The sequence below is a fragment of the Carica papaya genome, chromosome 4 (genome assembly GCF_054855325.1).
Source record: "Carica papaya isolate Zhongbai chromosome 4, ASM5485532v1, whole genome shotgun sequence".
In the NCBI taxonomy this organism is placed as follows: Eukaryota; Viridiplantae; Streptophyta; class Magnoliopsida; order Brassicales; family Caricaceae; genus Carica; species Carica papaya.
Window position 1 is genome coordinate 4,163,809 of NC_142312.1, and position 16,132 is coordinate 4,179,940.

Consider the following 16,132-nt stretch of genomic DNA (forward strand, 5'->3'; position numbering starts at 1 on the left):
TACTTTTATTTTTTGAAATTGTATTTCATCCAAAAACATTGAATAAAATTGGAGTGAAAAATTATTCAATGATTATAGTGTGGCCACCGTGTGCATAAATATTTTACAGTAGGAATATTAATGGCAATAAGATATGAGAAAACAATAAAAAGATGGGATGAGGGGTAACGCTCTCCATTCAATGAGAAATTAAAGCATGCGTATCGTTTGATTGTGTAGCTGAGAAAACCCAGTTCATTTCACGCGCAATAATTTAATTGACATGGAATCCCAACGTTCGATTGATTCATGAATCTCGCTACCAGCAAGAGAGAAACATTCAGAGTTGGATTTGATGTCAAACGAACGAATGAAATCAATGTTGAGAACAACTTACCATCCTATCTTTTTTATTTTTTTTATTTTTTATTATTTTTACTGGTAAAGTTTTTGTTCCTTCAATGAGACTGAAATGATTATATTAGACATCCAAATTTTAATCACGAACGCGGTGGCCGTAGGAATATTTGTCTGTTCGGTTTAATCTGGAGAGTATAATTGTCTTTGTTAGTTTACTTCGAACCAAAGAATTCAAATGAAATAATGTCAATAATTTAATACTTAGATATCCTGAAAAATCTAACTTTTGAAGTTTATTTTTCGTATCAGTAAGTGAAAATTTAAAAGGGAATTAAAAGCCTTGAAAGAATCCCCGCAAAAAGAAACAAGAAAGCAGATTCACTTCTCTCCATAACCGGTTTAATTTTTTCCCTCTTGAGAAAACCATTTGAGCCGAGAAGAGAGAGAGAGAGAGAGAGAGAGAGAGAGATGGTTTTCTGGAATGAAATGGTGTAATTGTTGTATTTCAAAATTACCCAATCAACATCCCCAAAGGGTAGCTGTTGATCCATTTTTCTTCAGTCCCCACTCCTCCGTGCTCCATTTTCTACACCTTGATGTCATTATTATCTCTTCACACATTTTATCGATATCATCGTTTCTCTAAACCAGACAACTCACCTCTTCTCTATATCTGAACTACCTGCAAGACTGCAACAAGCAAAGTAACATCACAACACATACGCCAACCCACTCTTCGACTTCCACGTATCATACCTGCCTTCTTCTCTCCTCCTCGTTTCCCCATTGCGCTTTATTCCAGTAATCTATCTCTCTTGCTATCTACCTGTAACTCTCATTTAACGGTGGAAAATAAACAATGGCGTCGGACGATCTTATTTACCTTCACGGTGACTTGGACGTCAAAATCGTCAAAGCGAAGAGGTTACCCAACATGGATCTGCTGTCCGAGAAGCTGCGACTCTGCTTCTCCGTATGTAATGCTTGCAAAGTCCCTTCACAACCGGTTGATTCCGATGGGGAGAGGGAGCGGGATGGTCATCGTCATCCCAAGATCATCACCAGCGACCCCTACGTAACCATCGTCGTGCCACAAGCCACTCTCGCGCGGACGCGTGTCATTAAGAACTCCCAAGACCCTCACTGGAACGAGCACTTCATTATCCCAGTAGCGCATCCCGTCCGCGAGTTCGAGTTCCAGGTTAAGGATGATGACCTTTTCGGCGCCGAGCTCATCGGCTCGGCTAAGTTCTCCGCTCAGAACCTTGTTAACGGCGAGTTCATCTCCGGTTGGTTCCCGCTTCTCGACTCCACCGGCAAGCCGCCCAAGCCGGATGCCTCTATCTTCCTCGAGATGAAATTCATACCCTTCGATAAGAATCCGGTATACCGCCGCGGGATTGCCTGTGATCCCGAGCAGCAAGGGGTCAGGCACACGTACTTCCCGCTGAGGAAGGGGAGTCAAGTGACATTGTACCAGGACGCTCATGTACCTGACGGAATGTTACCCGAGATTCAATTGGACGGAAGGAAAGTTTACAAGCAACAGAAATGTTGGGAGGATATTTGCTATGCCATATCAGAAGCTCACCATATGATATACGTCGTCGGCTGGTCAGTTTTTCACAAGGTGAAGCTTGTTAGGGAGCCCTCTAGGCCTTTGCCGCGAGGAGGCGACTTGACCCTCGGTGAATTGCTCAAGTACAAATCCCAGGAGGGAGTGAGGGTCTTGTTGTTGGTCTGGGATGATAAGACCTCGCACGATAAGCTTGGGATTAGTACGGTGAGGATTACATATGCAGCCCTGCCATTTAAATTCGTTATGAATTTCTGCCATTTTGAGTAATTAAGTAATGCCGCCTTTTTCTTTTGATTTTTGTATTCAACTGTCTAATTCTTGTTTGCTTTAACTAAGGGATTGTGAACTTTTCTTACAATTGCGACTCTTTTGCTATTTATACAAGTATCTTACTGACTCTCAGGAAGTCAGGCTAAATAAGTCCTGATTTCCTCTTTTTGTCACCCAAACAAGAGGAGTATCGTACTCAATACTTAAGAGTCAGGGAGCATGAAGCTATTTATTCTATTACAAAAGAAGTAGTTTTCTCCAATTGGAAATTTGAATATTTTTTCAAGTTACCTAGAAGTTTGTTCATGATTGCCCTTTTAAGTGTTGTATGCCAGCTGTATGAGTTTTTGTAAGTAGTTTCAAGTTATGTAGTGAACAGTGAAATGGCGGGATTTGGTGCAGGCAGGTGTGATGCAAACGCATGATGAAGAAACAAAGAAGTTCTTCAAGCATTCTTCCGTCATTTGTGTACTGGCACCGCGCTACGCTAGTAGTAAGCTTGGCTTTTTGAAACAACAGGCAAGCATTGTTTGTTTTGTGCATTCTTTTCTATAACTGATCAACTTAGTTATGACTTACGTACGAGTGCTTCTTAATTGCATTGAGGATGGCGCATTGCTTCATAGCAACCTTGTTGTTAAAAGAGACTAGCTTGTAAATCGATGTATACAATTTTTTCTGAGACAAAAATTGACGTACCCATTATTGGTAATTCAGAAGAATGTGCTTATGATATAACATATCGTATTACATATTTGCATGATCATCTGTGTTGATTTTCTTTCTTTTTTTTTTGGTTGTTAGGCTTCAATTTGGTCTCTCTATGGCTGACCATTATATGACATGTTCTTGTCATTTCGTGTTAAGATGACATCTGATTACTTCTGTAGAACATACTTTGCTACTTGCTTTTACAAGTTCTACTTTCTCTAGGTTTAACAACTTACTGAAGTTGCTCACCTAATTGTTTTGTTCAGGTTGTTGGGACCCTTTTTACACACCATCAAAAATGTGTTCTTGTTGACACACAGGCTTCTGGTAACAATCGAAAGGTAACTGCATTTATAGGAGGTATTGATTTGTGTGACGGACGCTATGACACTCCTGAGCATAGGCTCTTTCGTGATCTTGACACAATATTCAAAGATGATTTTCACAATCCCACATTTCCAGTGAGTGAATACCCAATTTTATCTCTCAAGTTACTACTTTATCTTCTCTTATTGCCTGTTTCGTGTGAAATTAGTTTTTCTTTGTTTAGACTTTTCATTAGCTATGTTCTTAATCAGGAACAGAATTCATGGACTAGCTACCTTCTAACATGATTATTTTTGATGAATTTGCTCATTTTTCGTACTAGAGATTAGTGTTTTTGACGAGTTTTGGTTCTGTCTCCTATTTGATATATTTCTTTAGGCAATTCAAATTTCATGAGTGACATCTTAAGTTCTTTAACTAGCTTCTTATGTTTGCTTAAGAAGAATTTCTCCTTTTGATGATTTTTCTTATCTTTTTGACTAGAGATTAGTGTGTGTATATGATGTGTTTTGGTTTTATATTTCCTAATTTTCTTCTCACACCAATAATTTTAATGCCGGAAATTTTTTTTTCCTTTTGCACAAGTTAGCCTGGAACCAAGGCTCCAAGGCAACCATGGCATGACTTGCACTGCCGAATAGATGGGCCTGCTGCATATGATGTCCTTATAAATTTTGAGCAGCGTTGGAGGAGGTCAACCAGATGGAAAGAGTTCACTCTGCGTTTTAAAAAGAAATCTCAATGGCAAGATGATTCTTTGATCCAGATAGGGCGTATCTCATGGATTCGAAGCCCACAAATGTCCTGGAAGGACGGTGTTACACAAGTTCCTAAGGATGATCCTATGGTTCATGTTTCAGATGAAGATGATCCTGAAAACTGGCATGTTCAGGTTGTGTCATGCAAATTCCTGATTAATTGATTAAGTTGTTTGTTTGATCTCATCAGCTTTTTTTTTTTCCATTAATTTTCTTTTTTCTAAATCATATCATCTTTTAATTGCCATTTTTCATGTTTTTCCAGATTTTTCGATCAATTGACTCAGGATCAGTGAAAGGATTCCCAAAAAAAGTTAGTGAAGCTAATGCCCAGGTTTGTTGAAGAACTAGTTCTATGTTGGTTTCTCATTTGACGGGTAACGGTAACCCTTTTACATGGATATGCTTCCTAGTTGCTCCAATATTACTTATAGAAGAACAAACTAGCTTAACTTTATAGCCATCAATGTTGAAACTCTCAGTCTTAAGTGAAATTCTTCTGTTACAGAATCTTGTCTGTGCAAAAAATCTGGTGATAGATAAAAGCATTCAAACTGCATACATCCAGGCAATCAGATCTGCTCAGCATTACATATATATTGAAAATCAGTATTTCCTCGGATCATCATATGCATGGCCATCATATAAGGATGCAGGTAAGGGGCATAATATTTGGTTACACTAGATGGTTTCAATTTCTTGTTTTGTACATCAAACAATATTTTACCCAAATGGATTGTAAAATTCCTTATAACATCTTTGGGTTTATGCAAATACACTGGAGAAGTTTATGGCAATTTCAAGTTCTCTATGGTTCCTATGAGGCTTCTGCTTGAACTTGGCCACTATCATGACCATTAAATTAATTCATCGCATGCCTTTAGAATTCATGTCACTATCAAATTTTTTGTTTGTTTTTTAGTTTTTTGTATTCCTTAGACTGTAGGTGGACTATAATTTATTTTAATTAATGGTTTGAGCAGGGGCTGATAATCTTATTCCAATGGAGCTAGCCTTAAAGATTGCTAGTAAAATTAGAGCCAGAGAGAGATTTGCCGTGTATATTGTCATACCTCTGTGGCCTGAGGGTGATCCTAAGTCTGGTCCTGTGCAAGAAATTCTGTATTGGCAGGTAATCAGTATTCTCCTTCCTTTTTGTTTTGCTCACTTAGAAGCATTGGTTGTCTACTTCCTGAAATATAATAAATGAGAAAAAAGACTCTCATGATGGAAGTGCATCAACCAATGTTCTTGTTGCATGTATCCAGTTAGGGAAGTGGCACACAAATCTATTGTTTCTGATAGTATGCTGCTAATGCCTTGGAACTTCTGTTAATGAAATGTATAAATGGTGGTAAAATCCATATATTTAGTTTTTCCATTGTGGTGTTTTCCAGAGCCAGACAATGCAAACGATGTATGATGTTGTTGCACGGGAACTGAAGTCAATGCAACTTGCAGATTCTCATCCTCAAGATTACCTGAACTTTTATTGCCTTGCTAACCGGGAAAAGATTCCTGATAATGTATCTAATGCTAATGGTGATAAGGTAACTGTTCAAGAGAAAATCCCTTATACCCTCCTTCAAGCATGTCATGCATTAACTGCTTTTATTTTTTAATTAATTGTGGTTTTAGATAAATAGTTTCTTGTTGACCGTACTTTATTTGAAAGAAATCAGGATTTGAGTTAATTCATCTTTCAAATCTCAAGTGCTCAATTTTCCAGTATCATTTATGTGTAATAATTTTTTTCGTTAGTATCATGTTATGAGTGCCTCAAATAACAAATATCTGATATTCTGATCTATATTATCAGTCCGATCATAATTGGCACAATGAAATTCCAAGAGGGAATTAGCACCCACATTTCTGTTATTGATTTTATTTGAGTTCTCTTAGCATAAAATCATGGAAGGATATGTTATTGAGTTAGGGCATGAGTTTAATCACTCTTTGGATTAGCTATGCCATTTTCCATTGCCTTTAGCAACAAAGTGAATGCCATGGTTCCTTACTTCGACAGGGTACAAATATCTAAATTTGATATTTTTAGATACTTTTTCAGACCTATTGCCGATACTAAGTAGCAGTCAAAAATTTGTATCCATTTTTCATGATATTATGCATGGATCAGATATATCATGGCGAATTCTTCAGAAAAAATTGTGTCTTCCACAATGGAATCTGATAAGTGAGATTTCGAGTAAGTGTTTACATAATCTTCTCCTGTCCGAAGAAATGATTCATCGAAATAATGAGTCACCATTGATATCGACACATCTGAGATCGCCAAATGTTCGGGAGTTCCTCTATTCAATCCTTTTCCTTCTTCTGATATTAGTTTTCAACTGGCCGGTAGCAATTAACTTTTATGATGTGATTGATGCACATTTTCATAATCATTGAATAGTTTTTTTTTTCCCATTATTTGAGGAGTTGGTTGTAACTGTTGATTCTTTTATCAGGTTTCTGAGGCCCAAAAATATCAGAGATTCATGATTTATGTGCATGCCAAGGGAATGATAATAGATGATGAATATGTGATTATTGGATCTGCAAATATAAACCAAAGATCCATGGCTGGTACAAAAGATACAGAAATAGCTATGGGTGCATATCAGCCCCATCACGCATGGGCTAAGAAGAGTAAACATCCACATGGCCAGGTTTGTATTGTTCTCAACATTTCTTCTCTAGATGGCCTTATTGTTAGCTGTTGCTGGAGAGATGACTATCGAAAGCAACAAATTAATCTCAATTTATGTCTTGCAGTTTGAGTCTTTCGTTTCTTTTATTTCCTATTACTAATCTGTTGGTCTTCAGTTGATAGTTCTGAAAAATAATATCAGAGGTTTTCTTCTTTCTGATTTACTCCATAAGGATGTTTCCTCCTGAGGGTACTGGAGTGGGTGTTTGGTGGTGAGTCTTTTTAGCTATTAGCAAGGTATATGACCTGAGTATGGCAGAAGGAAGAAGTGAAGCTTTTGCAGAGCCCTGTTGATAGGAGGATGAGGGACCACTAGTACAGCTTCCTCAATTGTCAGAAGACCAAAACTGGGAGCTTAACAGAGTCACATTCATGAGCCTTGCTTGCAACCACCGGTTAGCTTTCAGCATGTGATATGTGGGTGGTCCTCGAGGAAGCTTGGGTTTCAAGGGTTCGTTTGTCTCAATGATGTAGAGAAAATGATAGCTAGTAGGAGAGGAAAAGTTTTTGGGTTCTCAAAATGAAAATCTTGGGATCCTTCTCTGAGGGTTGGGCTCCCTATGCAAGGTCCAAACAGATTCGAGCTTTGGTTAATGGCCCAGAGGTCGATTGTGTTAATGCCAGTATGGAGGAGAAGGCTAAAGGTTGAGACGTTGGGTGGCAAGCCAAAAAGTCTTGACTCTAGCCCACTAGATCGTTGGAGCCTCCTTTAACGAAGAGGGTTGTCTAAGTGACTACACTATTGCGGCGTGTTCATTGTCCTTGTCATCTGATGTTGATCGCCAATGAGTCCTCTAAAACACCATTAATTATGTAAGGGAGTCAAGTGGCCAGGAGGTTGCGACTATCCAATAAGCCGTGGAGGCTGGTCCTACTCCTAGTCAATCCTGTGTGAGTCTCCTTCACCAAGTCTAGCCCTTTGTTTCTCCTACTGGTCCTCCTAGATTCTCCTCTGGTGATCTCAAGCGGGTCTTCGTGTTGAGGGATGAAATGGAGGTGGGAAAGTTTGCTTTGAGTGCCAAGGACTTAAGTGGTGATTGGAGAGACTGCACATGACTTTCAGTCTTCTTGGGAGCATCAGGTAGTAGTGAATTTTTCCCATTGGTCCAATAATAATATTCGGAAGCTTCATAAACTGATTGGTGTTTGTATTTAGGGTTTTAAGACACAAACAATAGAGTTTTTCTTATGCTAAAAGCTCGGTGTAGAAGTAGAGAGAAATCCTTGAGATCGATGGTGAGCAGCGAAAGTAAAGTTAAGTGGTAGAGATAGAGAGCTGACGAGACGAGAATATTTTTGTTAATTATGATAAGAAAGGGAGAATACTAGACACTTTTTCTTGTGGTGATAAATGATAAGTAGAATAATCACATAGAATGTGAAGGGTCTCAGTGAGAAGAGTAAGGGGGGATAAATGAGAGTTAGAGTAAATGGTACATGGTATTTTGGTATTGATGATAGGAAAGAGAGAGGGGGGACTCTTCCAAAGGAAATAGAGATTGTAAATCACTGGGAACTAAATGAATATACATCGTTGTTAAGTGTTTTGACTTTGATTTCACTTAATAATGAATGTAACCAACCTGTATGGTCCATCAGTACTACTGGAAGTTTTACTGTGGGGATGTTCTACAAACATTTATCCAAGAAAGAGCCTACTGAAGAAAATTTCTCATTCAGGCAAATGTGGAAAGTAAATGCGGCCCCAAGAAGAGCTTTTTTTGCATGGGAAGCAACTCATAGATACATAGTGACCATTGATAAGCTAACAAAAGAGGTTAGATCATGACAAATTGGTGTTATTTATGTAAAAGAGCAGAAGAGACGTGCGATCACATACTTCTCAAGTGTCCCTTAGCCTACAGGTTATGGTCAACGACCCTCGGGATATTGGGATACAATTGGGCAATGGCAGGCACTGTCAAGGAGGATGCATATTGACCATTGATAAGCTAATAAAATGAGGGAATATCATGACAAATTGGTGTTGTCTATGTAAAAGAGCAGAAGAGACGTGCGATCGCATACTTCTCAGGTGTCCCTTAGCTAACAGCTTATGGTCTATGTGTCTTGGGATATTGGGATAAAATTGGGCAATGACAGGCACTGTCAAGGAGGAGATTTGGGCGTGGAAGGAAATTATGAGAAGAAAGCAGTTGGGGCTCATTCCTTTGGCTGTTATTTGAGTGTTTTGGAAAGAAATGAATAGAAAAGTCTTTGAGGGGGTGGAGGAGATTTTAGATCGAATTAGAGAGATGGTTCTAAACACATGGTATTTTGATAATGAGACAACAGTTGTATTCAATAGAGGATTTAGGAGAATGTTTGACGTACTATTGATACATAAATTCTTTTGTACTTGGGTTTTGCACTCTCTTGGTGCATGTAATTAATACAATTCACACTTCTAATTTTAAAAGAAAATTATTGTGAAAGATCTTCTATGTTTTCCTACCAAGTTTGTTCCTTAGAACTTCCTGATTTGATCAATATACTGCCCTCATTCATTTTCCTTTATTCGGTGGCAAGTGGACTAGTTCTAACTTAAGGGCTAATTCCATATTTTGTTGCATCGATATACTCCTTATCTCTCCTAAACTTGAGGTTTTGGCTCCAAATCTCCTTCAGAGAACTCTTCCCAAGGTTATTTCGGACTATGTTTCCATTTGCATTGAATTGCATGGTTTTGACGCGGTCTCTTTCTTTTTCATTATGAGAACAAATGGTTCAAGGTGGACAGCTTTTGTGACCTTATTAGCACTTGGTGAGTGAGGTTAATGTGGATGGTTTTGCTAGTTACAGGGTGGCCATGTTGTTAATATGTACCAAAGTTTGGACCAAAGAGTTCTTAGCCAAGGAAGCCGCCAAAGAGAATGGTTGATTTTTGGTTGGGTGGAAGCTAATATAGGAGGGTGGAAGCTAAGGGAACCTTTTCCATACCCGGACTGAAGCGAAAATTTTTGGTTTGATCTGGTCTTTGAACAAAGTGGATTGAAATATGTTCAAAAATTTAATTTTTAAATATGTTGTTTATATATTATTTAAAATGAATTGGTGCCACGTGAACCAAAGTGGATCTTATCAAAGAGGACATGAATATTGTGTTTTTTCATTGGTCATTACTAACTCTAATTGTAGAAACAATATCTCTAAAATGGTGATTGGTGGCATGAAGTAAGATTTAAAAAATGGCATAAAGGAATTGGTCAGGGATTACCACCACCAGTTGTATTATGAGGACTATCCTTTGAGACCCAGTCTTAATGGTGTGGATTTTGATAGAGTTGCATCTAGTGAGATGGCATGGTTAGAGAGACTTTTCTCATGAGGAGATTCTTGGAGCTTTAATAAGCTACAATGGTGACAAAACTCTTGAACCAGATGATTTTTACATATTGCTTGCAAAAGAGTTGGGAGGCCATCAAGAATGACTGTTTTTCTTTGTAGAATTTTATGACCCTGGTTAGTTGTGGCTTCGCTTAACTCAACCTTTGTGTTCCTGATCCCTAAAAGGGAAGGAGTAACTGGTATTAAATACTTTAGGCTTTTTAGTCTTGTGGATAGAATATACAAGCTCATTATCAAGATTCTTGTAATAAGATTAAGCAAGGTCATAGGTAGATAGTGGGAGAGAATCAACATGCTTTTTGTGGAAGAGCGACAGATTAGGGAGGCGACTTTTATTTCAACGAATTTGTCGACTTAGTCATTACTTTTGACTAGAAGGCTTATTATGGTCACGTTTCTTGGTCTTTACTTGCTTTACTTGGAAGGATGTTTTTTGGCGAGAGACAGTGTAGGTGCTTAAAAAAAGTGCTTCTTCTCTTCTACTTTTTTTGTTATGTTGATCAATGGAGGCCCTTAGTTCTTTTTAGCTTCTAGAGGTCTCAGGCAAAAGAAACTCTATCTCCATTTTTTTTTCATTACAATCAAGGAGGCCTTGCATCGAATGATCTAAATGGCTAGAACTGGTAATCTACTCCCAGGTTTGGAGGTGGACAACAATGAATCGAGAAAGGAGATAACTTTCCTCTTTTTGTGGATAACACTCTCCTTTTTGGCAAAGATGAGAGAGAGTGCATGGTAAATATTGGATGTATTCTTATCTCGTTTATCCTGTCTTAGGGTTAATTTGGCAAGTCTAAAATGGTCTTGTTCGAGTAAGATTGTCCTCTTCATGATTTGACCGGCCTTTTAAGGTGTTAAGTGATTTCCCTTCCCATCAAATACCTTGGGCTATCCCTTGGAGCCAACCACAAGCACCTTAGTGTTTGGCCCTATTTTTTTGGGTAGAAATTGGGACCCTATGTTAACCAAGATGGACAAAAGGCTTTTTGCTTGGAAGAACACTTGTCTAAGGACAAGAGACTCACCTTGTTTAAAATCACTTGGTTAAAGTTGCCATTTATGCTATCCCTTTCTCCAATCTCTCCTATGGTGGCTAGAAGGCTAGCAATTTAGTGCCAGTTGTCAAAGCAAGGGGGATGGTGAGATGCTCAAAAATAGAATTTATTGGTCAAGATCTCTTCTTCTGTTAAGATTAGAACGATGGTTATATAGATTTTAAGTTTTTTGTTACATAGATATTAAACTTTTCATTTAAAGGTCATCCTACTTTTCTGGAAGAGGATCTTGGAACCTTTGTTAATCTTTTGATTCCTATTCTCTAGATCTTGTGTCAAGAGCCTTGATGAGGTTCACAGCAGTGAATTATGTTCGATTCAGGGATAGAGGAGAAGAAAGTAAGAGAGAAAGGTGAGAGAGAACCGAGAGAAGAGAGGGAAATTTGAATTGATATTTAAAATTCTGGTATGAACCCTTTGGTTGTTATAATTCCTATTTATACCCACTCAGAGGAGCATGAATGCTTATGAAATGAAAATAATTTCCAACTATCTCAGGCCCACCAAAAACCAAATTCCTCAATCGGTTTACAATTTAGTTCCACGCCTGAAGTATACTTTTAAGGGTTTGCTTGGGTTACTCTAGCTGACATCTTGCTTGCACCCCTTTGCCCTCTGAATATATTTCATTGTCGTGGAAAAAGAAAACATATTCAAGAGAATATGATGCTGTCGGGCTTTTTCTCCATACATTGCTGTCTATAAATTTAAGCCAGCCCCTATCCAAATATGAAATTTATGTTAGTCGAGACGTCCTTGTCAGGCAAATATTGAACTAAGAAAAGTTCACCCTTTATTTAAATGAACTTCTATTGATATATGGGATCCGCTTAACTATTGTATTGAAATGATCAATATGCATATTTTTGCAGATTTTCGGATACAGAATGTCATTGTGGGCAGAGCACTTGGGTAAGCTCGATGAACATTTTATGGAGCCAGAGAGTTTGAAATGCGTAAAGGCAGTTAACAAGATTGGTGAAGATAATTGGAATAAGTTTACAGATGCAGAATTTACAGAATTGCGGGGTCACCTTCTCAACTATCCTCTGCTCATTGAGAAGGATGGGAAGGTAAGCTCTCTGCCTGGATACGAGACTTTCCCGGACGTTGGTGGTAAGATCATTGGATCTCATTCTATAGGACTTCCGGATACCCTAACAACATAATCTATGGCAATTTTGTTCGCAGAAGATGGAGAGATGTAACATATTGCTGTGTTTTAGATTGCTAATTTGGTTGAATTGTGAATTTATCATTCTCTTTTCCTTTTGATATATTGGTGATGTATCAGTCTGTAAATTTGTAACGCAGTTAGTTAATGCATATGTTCATAGGAAACAGACAAATAAGGTCAAAATGCTACAAATGGTTTCTCTAATTCCACTGACTTGCAGCTCGGATTTGGTTTGATTTTAATGTTAGATTGCATTTGGTAGGTAAATTTTTCAGTTCCATTATGTACTTTTAGAATTATATATATGTTGGTATATGCGATAATTAAAACTATAAATAATATTTGAAAATCAAGGTAAAGAAAGTGGAAAAAATATATTTTCAGTACTTTTTTTTTTTTTTTTGTAGAAACCTTATATTTTTTTATGCATGGATATATATATATATATATATATTTGTGTATACATATATACTTGTATAGGGTTCATAAAATATATATATACTATTTAGATATTTAAAAATGTATAATATTATTAGAAAATGTAAATAGTAAGATCATGCAGAAATTTGTTTCAAAATTTTTCAGCAAGTTAATATTTTCAATCTGAATTTGCTCAAATTAAATTAAACAAAATATTGGGCCGAATTGTCAATTTGTTCTTCCAATTTTTACTTTATACTAAATTGTCACAAGAGAAATTTAATGAGATTCACATGTTCGACGATGAAGAACGTCACTTGCAAGTTTCACAAACGACCTAGTGAACCCGACCGCACAGAATCATCCCCTTTTTTTTTTTTGTAATTATCCTTCTTTTGTCCGATTTTGCCCCTAAGAATGAATGACCTAATTATAAATTCTTTCCCGAACTATATAAAACGAAGAAAGAAGAAGAGTTGACTGTTTGGCTCCAGCCCCCTTTTAAGATCTGCGAGCTTCATCCTCTAAGGCAGCCGTAGCCTTGATTCCTTTCCTGCTTTCCCCCAAAATTCAATTTCTCCGTTCTAATCGTTTTCTAGGGCTAATCTTTCTCCTGTGAATATGGTAAGTCTATCCCTTCCCCCTTTTCTGTTTCTGTCGTTGTTCGATAAACGAAATATAATCTCAATGCTTCTTTATTTTTCTTCTCGGTGCAGGCGGATTCTCCTCGCAAAAGGTACCCCCTAAATTTTTTACACTTGTTTGTGTCGCTGCTGTTTCAAGATATTTTTCTTCTCTTAATGTTATTGTTAATTTTTTTTTTGGGTGCGCTGTTCTAGGGTTTTTCGATTTACTCCATTTGATATATTGATTTGTGTGTATCGTGAATTGAATATTTGTATCCATTCTGTTGGGTGAAGAATGTAGTATGCTGTAATTCAAATTTTTAAATTGAATTTTCACTTGATAAATCGACATTTTTTTCATTGAATGCTTGTTGCCTTGTAACAAAATTAAAATGGGAATCTGTGGATGCTTTAGAATTGAAAAAGAGGAGGAAGAAAAGGAGATAGAATATGCTATACAATAGTGCTATTTAGTGTTGTGATTTTTTTTTTTTTTGAGGAAGGTCGGACTCATTGTTCTCTAGAAGTTGTTTTGTTTGCATAGTCTGGTCTAACGTATTTTATTCTCTCTCGTTCACAATCTCATTTTTTATCTATGTTTGCATCAGGGATTCTCGTTCTCCCTCCCCTTGGAGAGAACAGTCCAGATCTCGATCAAGATCTAGATCCAGACCTAGATCCAGGTCCAGATCTTTGTCCAATACAAGGCCTAGATCCCGGTCCAGAAGTCGTGGCAGGTTGGTTGCTAATTTGGTTTCCCTTTTGTTAGTTTGTCTTCAGTTTGTCATAATGATACCTAAGTATCGGTCTTAACTATCTGTCTATGTTCTCTCCTTTGCCAGATCAAGGTCTCGAAGTCGCGGAAGGTTAGTTATGTCCTGGTGATGGAGTTGCAGCACTCGTGTTGCTGTTTCAAGTTCTCTTTTTTTCATACTTTTGAAGGCTATTTAATTTTTTCTTTCTTGTCGTTGTGAAATGGCATGGCAGGACTGAGGTTGTGAATCCTGGAAATACCCTCTATGTTACCGGCCTATCCACACGAGTCACTGAAAGGGACCTTGAAGAACACTTCTCTAAGGAGGGAAAGGTTAGATTCTTCACTTGTTTTGATTACATATTCAAGTCTACTGTTCTTGTTCTCACCTTCTGCTTCTTTTCTCTGTTCTTTTCCCTGCGTCTTAATTTTGTTCTGGATGTGAAGATCATGGTTTTGTGTTTTTCTAAACAGAGTGTTTTGTTTTTCCTAGGTTGCATCATGTTTTCTTGTCGTGGAGCCACGCACTCGGATTTCTCGTGGGTTTGCATTTGTTACAATGGATTCTGTTGACGATGCCAACCGTTGCGTCAAGTACCTCAACCAGTCTGTTTTGGAGGGCCGGTACATAACTGTTGAGAAGGTAATCAGATTCATCCTTGGTGGTAGAAACTATCAAAATTTGCTTGGTTATCATTTTCTTACTTGGAGGTTTTCTGGTTATATTCAGAAGATATTGCGTCAGCTTTGTTGGCAGCAATCAAAGATGATCAGTTCATCCATGTCAACTTAAGTGAAATACAGCTTGATCAATGGCCAGCTTAAACAGCTTTTTCAAATGCATCTGATCAACTAATCAAATCATCTATATTGTCCAACAACTATACAACCTCAGCATTCACTTTCAACTCAACTAATCAACGGACATTATCAACAACTATATAATCAGATTTTATGGTATTTCACACCTGATATTCATCTAGTGGCCCACTGGTTTAGGCTGGTTGTGTCGTGGTTTTTCCTTTTCCCACCTTTGTAAACCGGTTGCTTCCCATACCTTCAAGATTTTTGAATGAAACTGCTTCTTGCATATCCTTTTAGTGGTCCTATTAATATGAACATGCCTGAAACCATTGGTCTTCCTCTATTATGATAAAAAAAGCTTGTCTGTTCTAAATGGATTTATTTACCAAGGAGATGTGCTTTATTTACATTTCAGTCCCGGAGAAAACGACCAAGAACTCCTACACCAGGACACTATCTTGGTCTGAAGAGTACTAGGGATTACGGTGAGTTATTGTTGTGTCTCTTTCTTGGGAATGATTTTATTTGTGGTTTGGATTAATTTGCAACTAAAATTTTGGCTACGGGTGCATTTGGGCAAAGGCCGTGGTGATCGTGGCAGGTATCGCGGTGGATCTGGACGAGAAGACTTCGGGTTTCGGAGGTCTCCAAGACGCTCACCTTATCGAGGAGGTCGCGACTATTCTCCCCATGGTGGTGGAAGATCTAGGAGGGACAGGTCTTATTCTCCTTATGGAAGCCCAGAAAGGAAGTATATGCGTGGTTCTAGGTGATGTACTTGTTCTGTTATCATCTATGGAGAAGTTAGAGAACTTAAAAAACTCTTATTTGGTTATGTAAGGGGTCGTTTGGCCTAAGACTCTGAGCAGATTCTGTTGTTTGCACTCCATATTTGACATCGCTAGTGGTGGATGTTACTTCGTACTTTGGTTGAAGATGGTTTATGTAATAGTGTGATCATATTTAGTGAATTTGGATAGATTTTATCTCATTTTTATTATGTAAATCTGGGATTTTGAACACGAAGTCATATTCAATGCAATTAGGAAGAAATGTGTGATTGCTGGACTTGCAGGGATATGGCCAAAAACTAGGTCAAGATGATCTCTGTCGTGAGGTTTCTGTAATGAGCATGGCAGCATTTCTCTGTGGTGAAGCGATAACGACGATGTTTACCTTGTCTGGATATTATGAATTTTAAAAAAATTATCTACATATATGTATATATATTAAGGCGAAGAAAAAATTATTTTG

At 37.7% G+C, this 16,132-nt stretch overlaps 2 protein-coding genes across 5 annotated transcripts; both read left to right on the top strand.

Annotated features, from left to right (window-relative positions):
- Window positions 1–694: 694 nt before the first annotated feature.
- Window positions 695–12,516, top strand: PLDDELTA (phospholipase D delta). Of its 2 annotated transcripts, XM_088217466.1 has the most exons (10): window positions 699–2,122; window positions 2,591–2,707; window positions 3,166–3,360; window positions 3,816–4,118; window positions 4,250–4,318; window positions 4,493–4,640; window positions 4,968–5,116; window positions 5,382–5,534; window positions 6,453–6,653; window positions 11,970–12,516. In XM_088217466.1, the coding sequence occupies exons 1-10, from the start codon at window positions 1,199–1,201 to the stop codon at window positions 12,264–12,266; spliced, it is 2,556 nt and encodes an 851-aa protein (XP_088073592.1). In that variant the 5' UTR covers window positions 699–1,198; the 3' UTR covers window positions 12,267–12,516. The 2 variants fall into 2 exon arrangements, with proteins under 2 accessions (XP_088073593.1, XP_088073592.1); XM_088217467.1 differs by lacking the exon at window positions 6,453–6,653 and having other exon boundaries at window positions 695–2,122.
- Window positions 12,517–13,148: 632 nt separating this feature from the next.
- LOC110822191 (RNA-binding (RRM/RBD/RNP motifs) family protein) lies at window positions 13,149–15,849 on the top strand. 3 transcript variants are annotated; one of them, XR_015818320.1, is made up of 8 exons: window positions 13,149–13,318; window positions 13,411–13,430; window positions 13,929–14,057; window positions 14,163–14,186; window positions 14,308–14,407; window positions 14,568–14,717; window positions 14,808–15,363; window positions 15,461–15,625. XR_015818320.1 is itself a non-coding variant. In XM_022052215.2 (8 exons), the coding sequence occupies exons 1-8, from the start codon at window positions 13,316–13,318 to the stop codon at window positions 15,649–15,651; spliced, it is 687 nt and encodes a 228-aa protein (XP_021907907.1). In that variant the 5' UTR covers window positions 13,151–13,315; the 3' UTR covers window positions 15,652–15,849. The 3 variants fall into 3 exon arrangements, 1 of the variants encoding a protein (XP_021907907.1); XR_002541220.2 differs by having other exon boundaries at window positions 13,150–13,318; window positions 14,805–15,363; XM_022052215.2 differs by having other exon boundaries at window positions 13,151–13,318; window positions 15,294–15,363; window positions 15,461–15,849.
- The last annotated feature ends 283 nt before the right edge of the window (window positions 15,850–16,132 follow it).

What these genes read in the sequence shown, in the direction of transcription:
- PLDDELTA (XM_088217466.1), top strand. Translation starts at nt 1,199, where the DNA reads ATGGCGTCGGACGATCTTATTTACCTTCACGGTGACTTGGACGTCAAA. An exon ending in GCCATCATATAAGGATGCAG is followed by an intron (nt 4,641 to 4,967) that starts GTAAGGGGCATA and finishes TGGTTTGAGCAG; the next exon opens with GGGCTGATAATCTTATTCCA. An exon ending in GTAAACATCCACATGGCCAG is followed by an intron (nt 6,654 to 11,969) that starts GTTTGTATTGTT and finishes ATATTTTTGCAG; the next exon opens with ATTTTCGGATACAGAATGTC.
- LOC110822191 (XM_022052215.2), top strand. An exon ending in AGGTCTCGAAGTCGCGGAAG is followed by an intron (nt 14,187 to 14,307) that starts GTTAGTTATGTC and finishes ATGGCATGGCAG; the next exon opens with GACTGAGGTTGTGAATCCTG. An exon ending in GAAGAGTACTAGGGATTACG is followed by an intron (nt 15,364 to 15,460) that starts GTGAGTTATTGT and finishes ATTTGGGCAAAG; the next exon opens with GCCGTGGTGATCGTGGCAGG.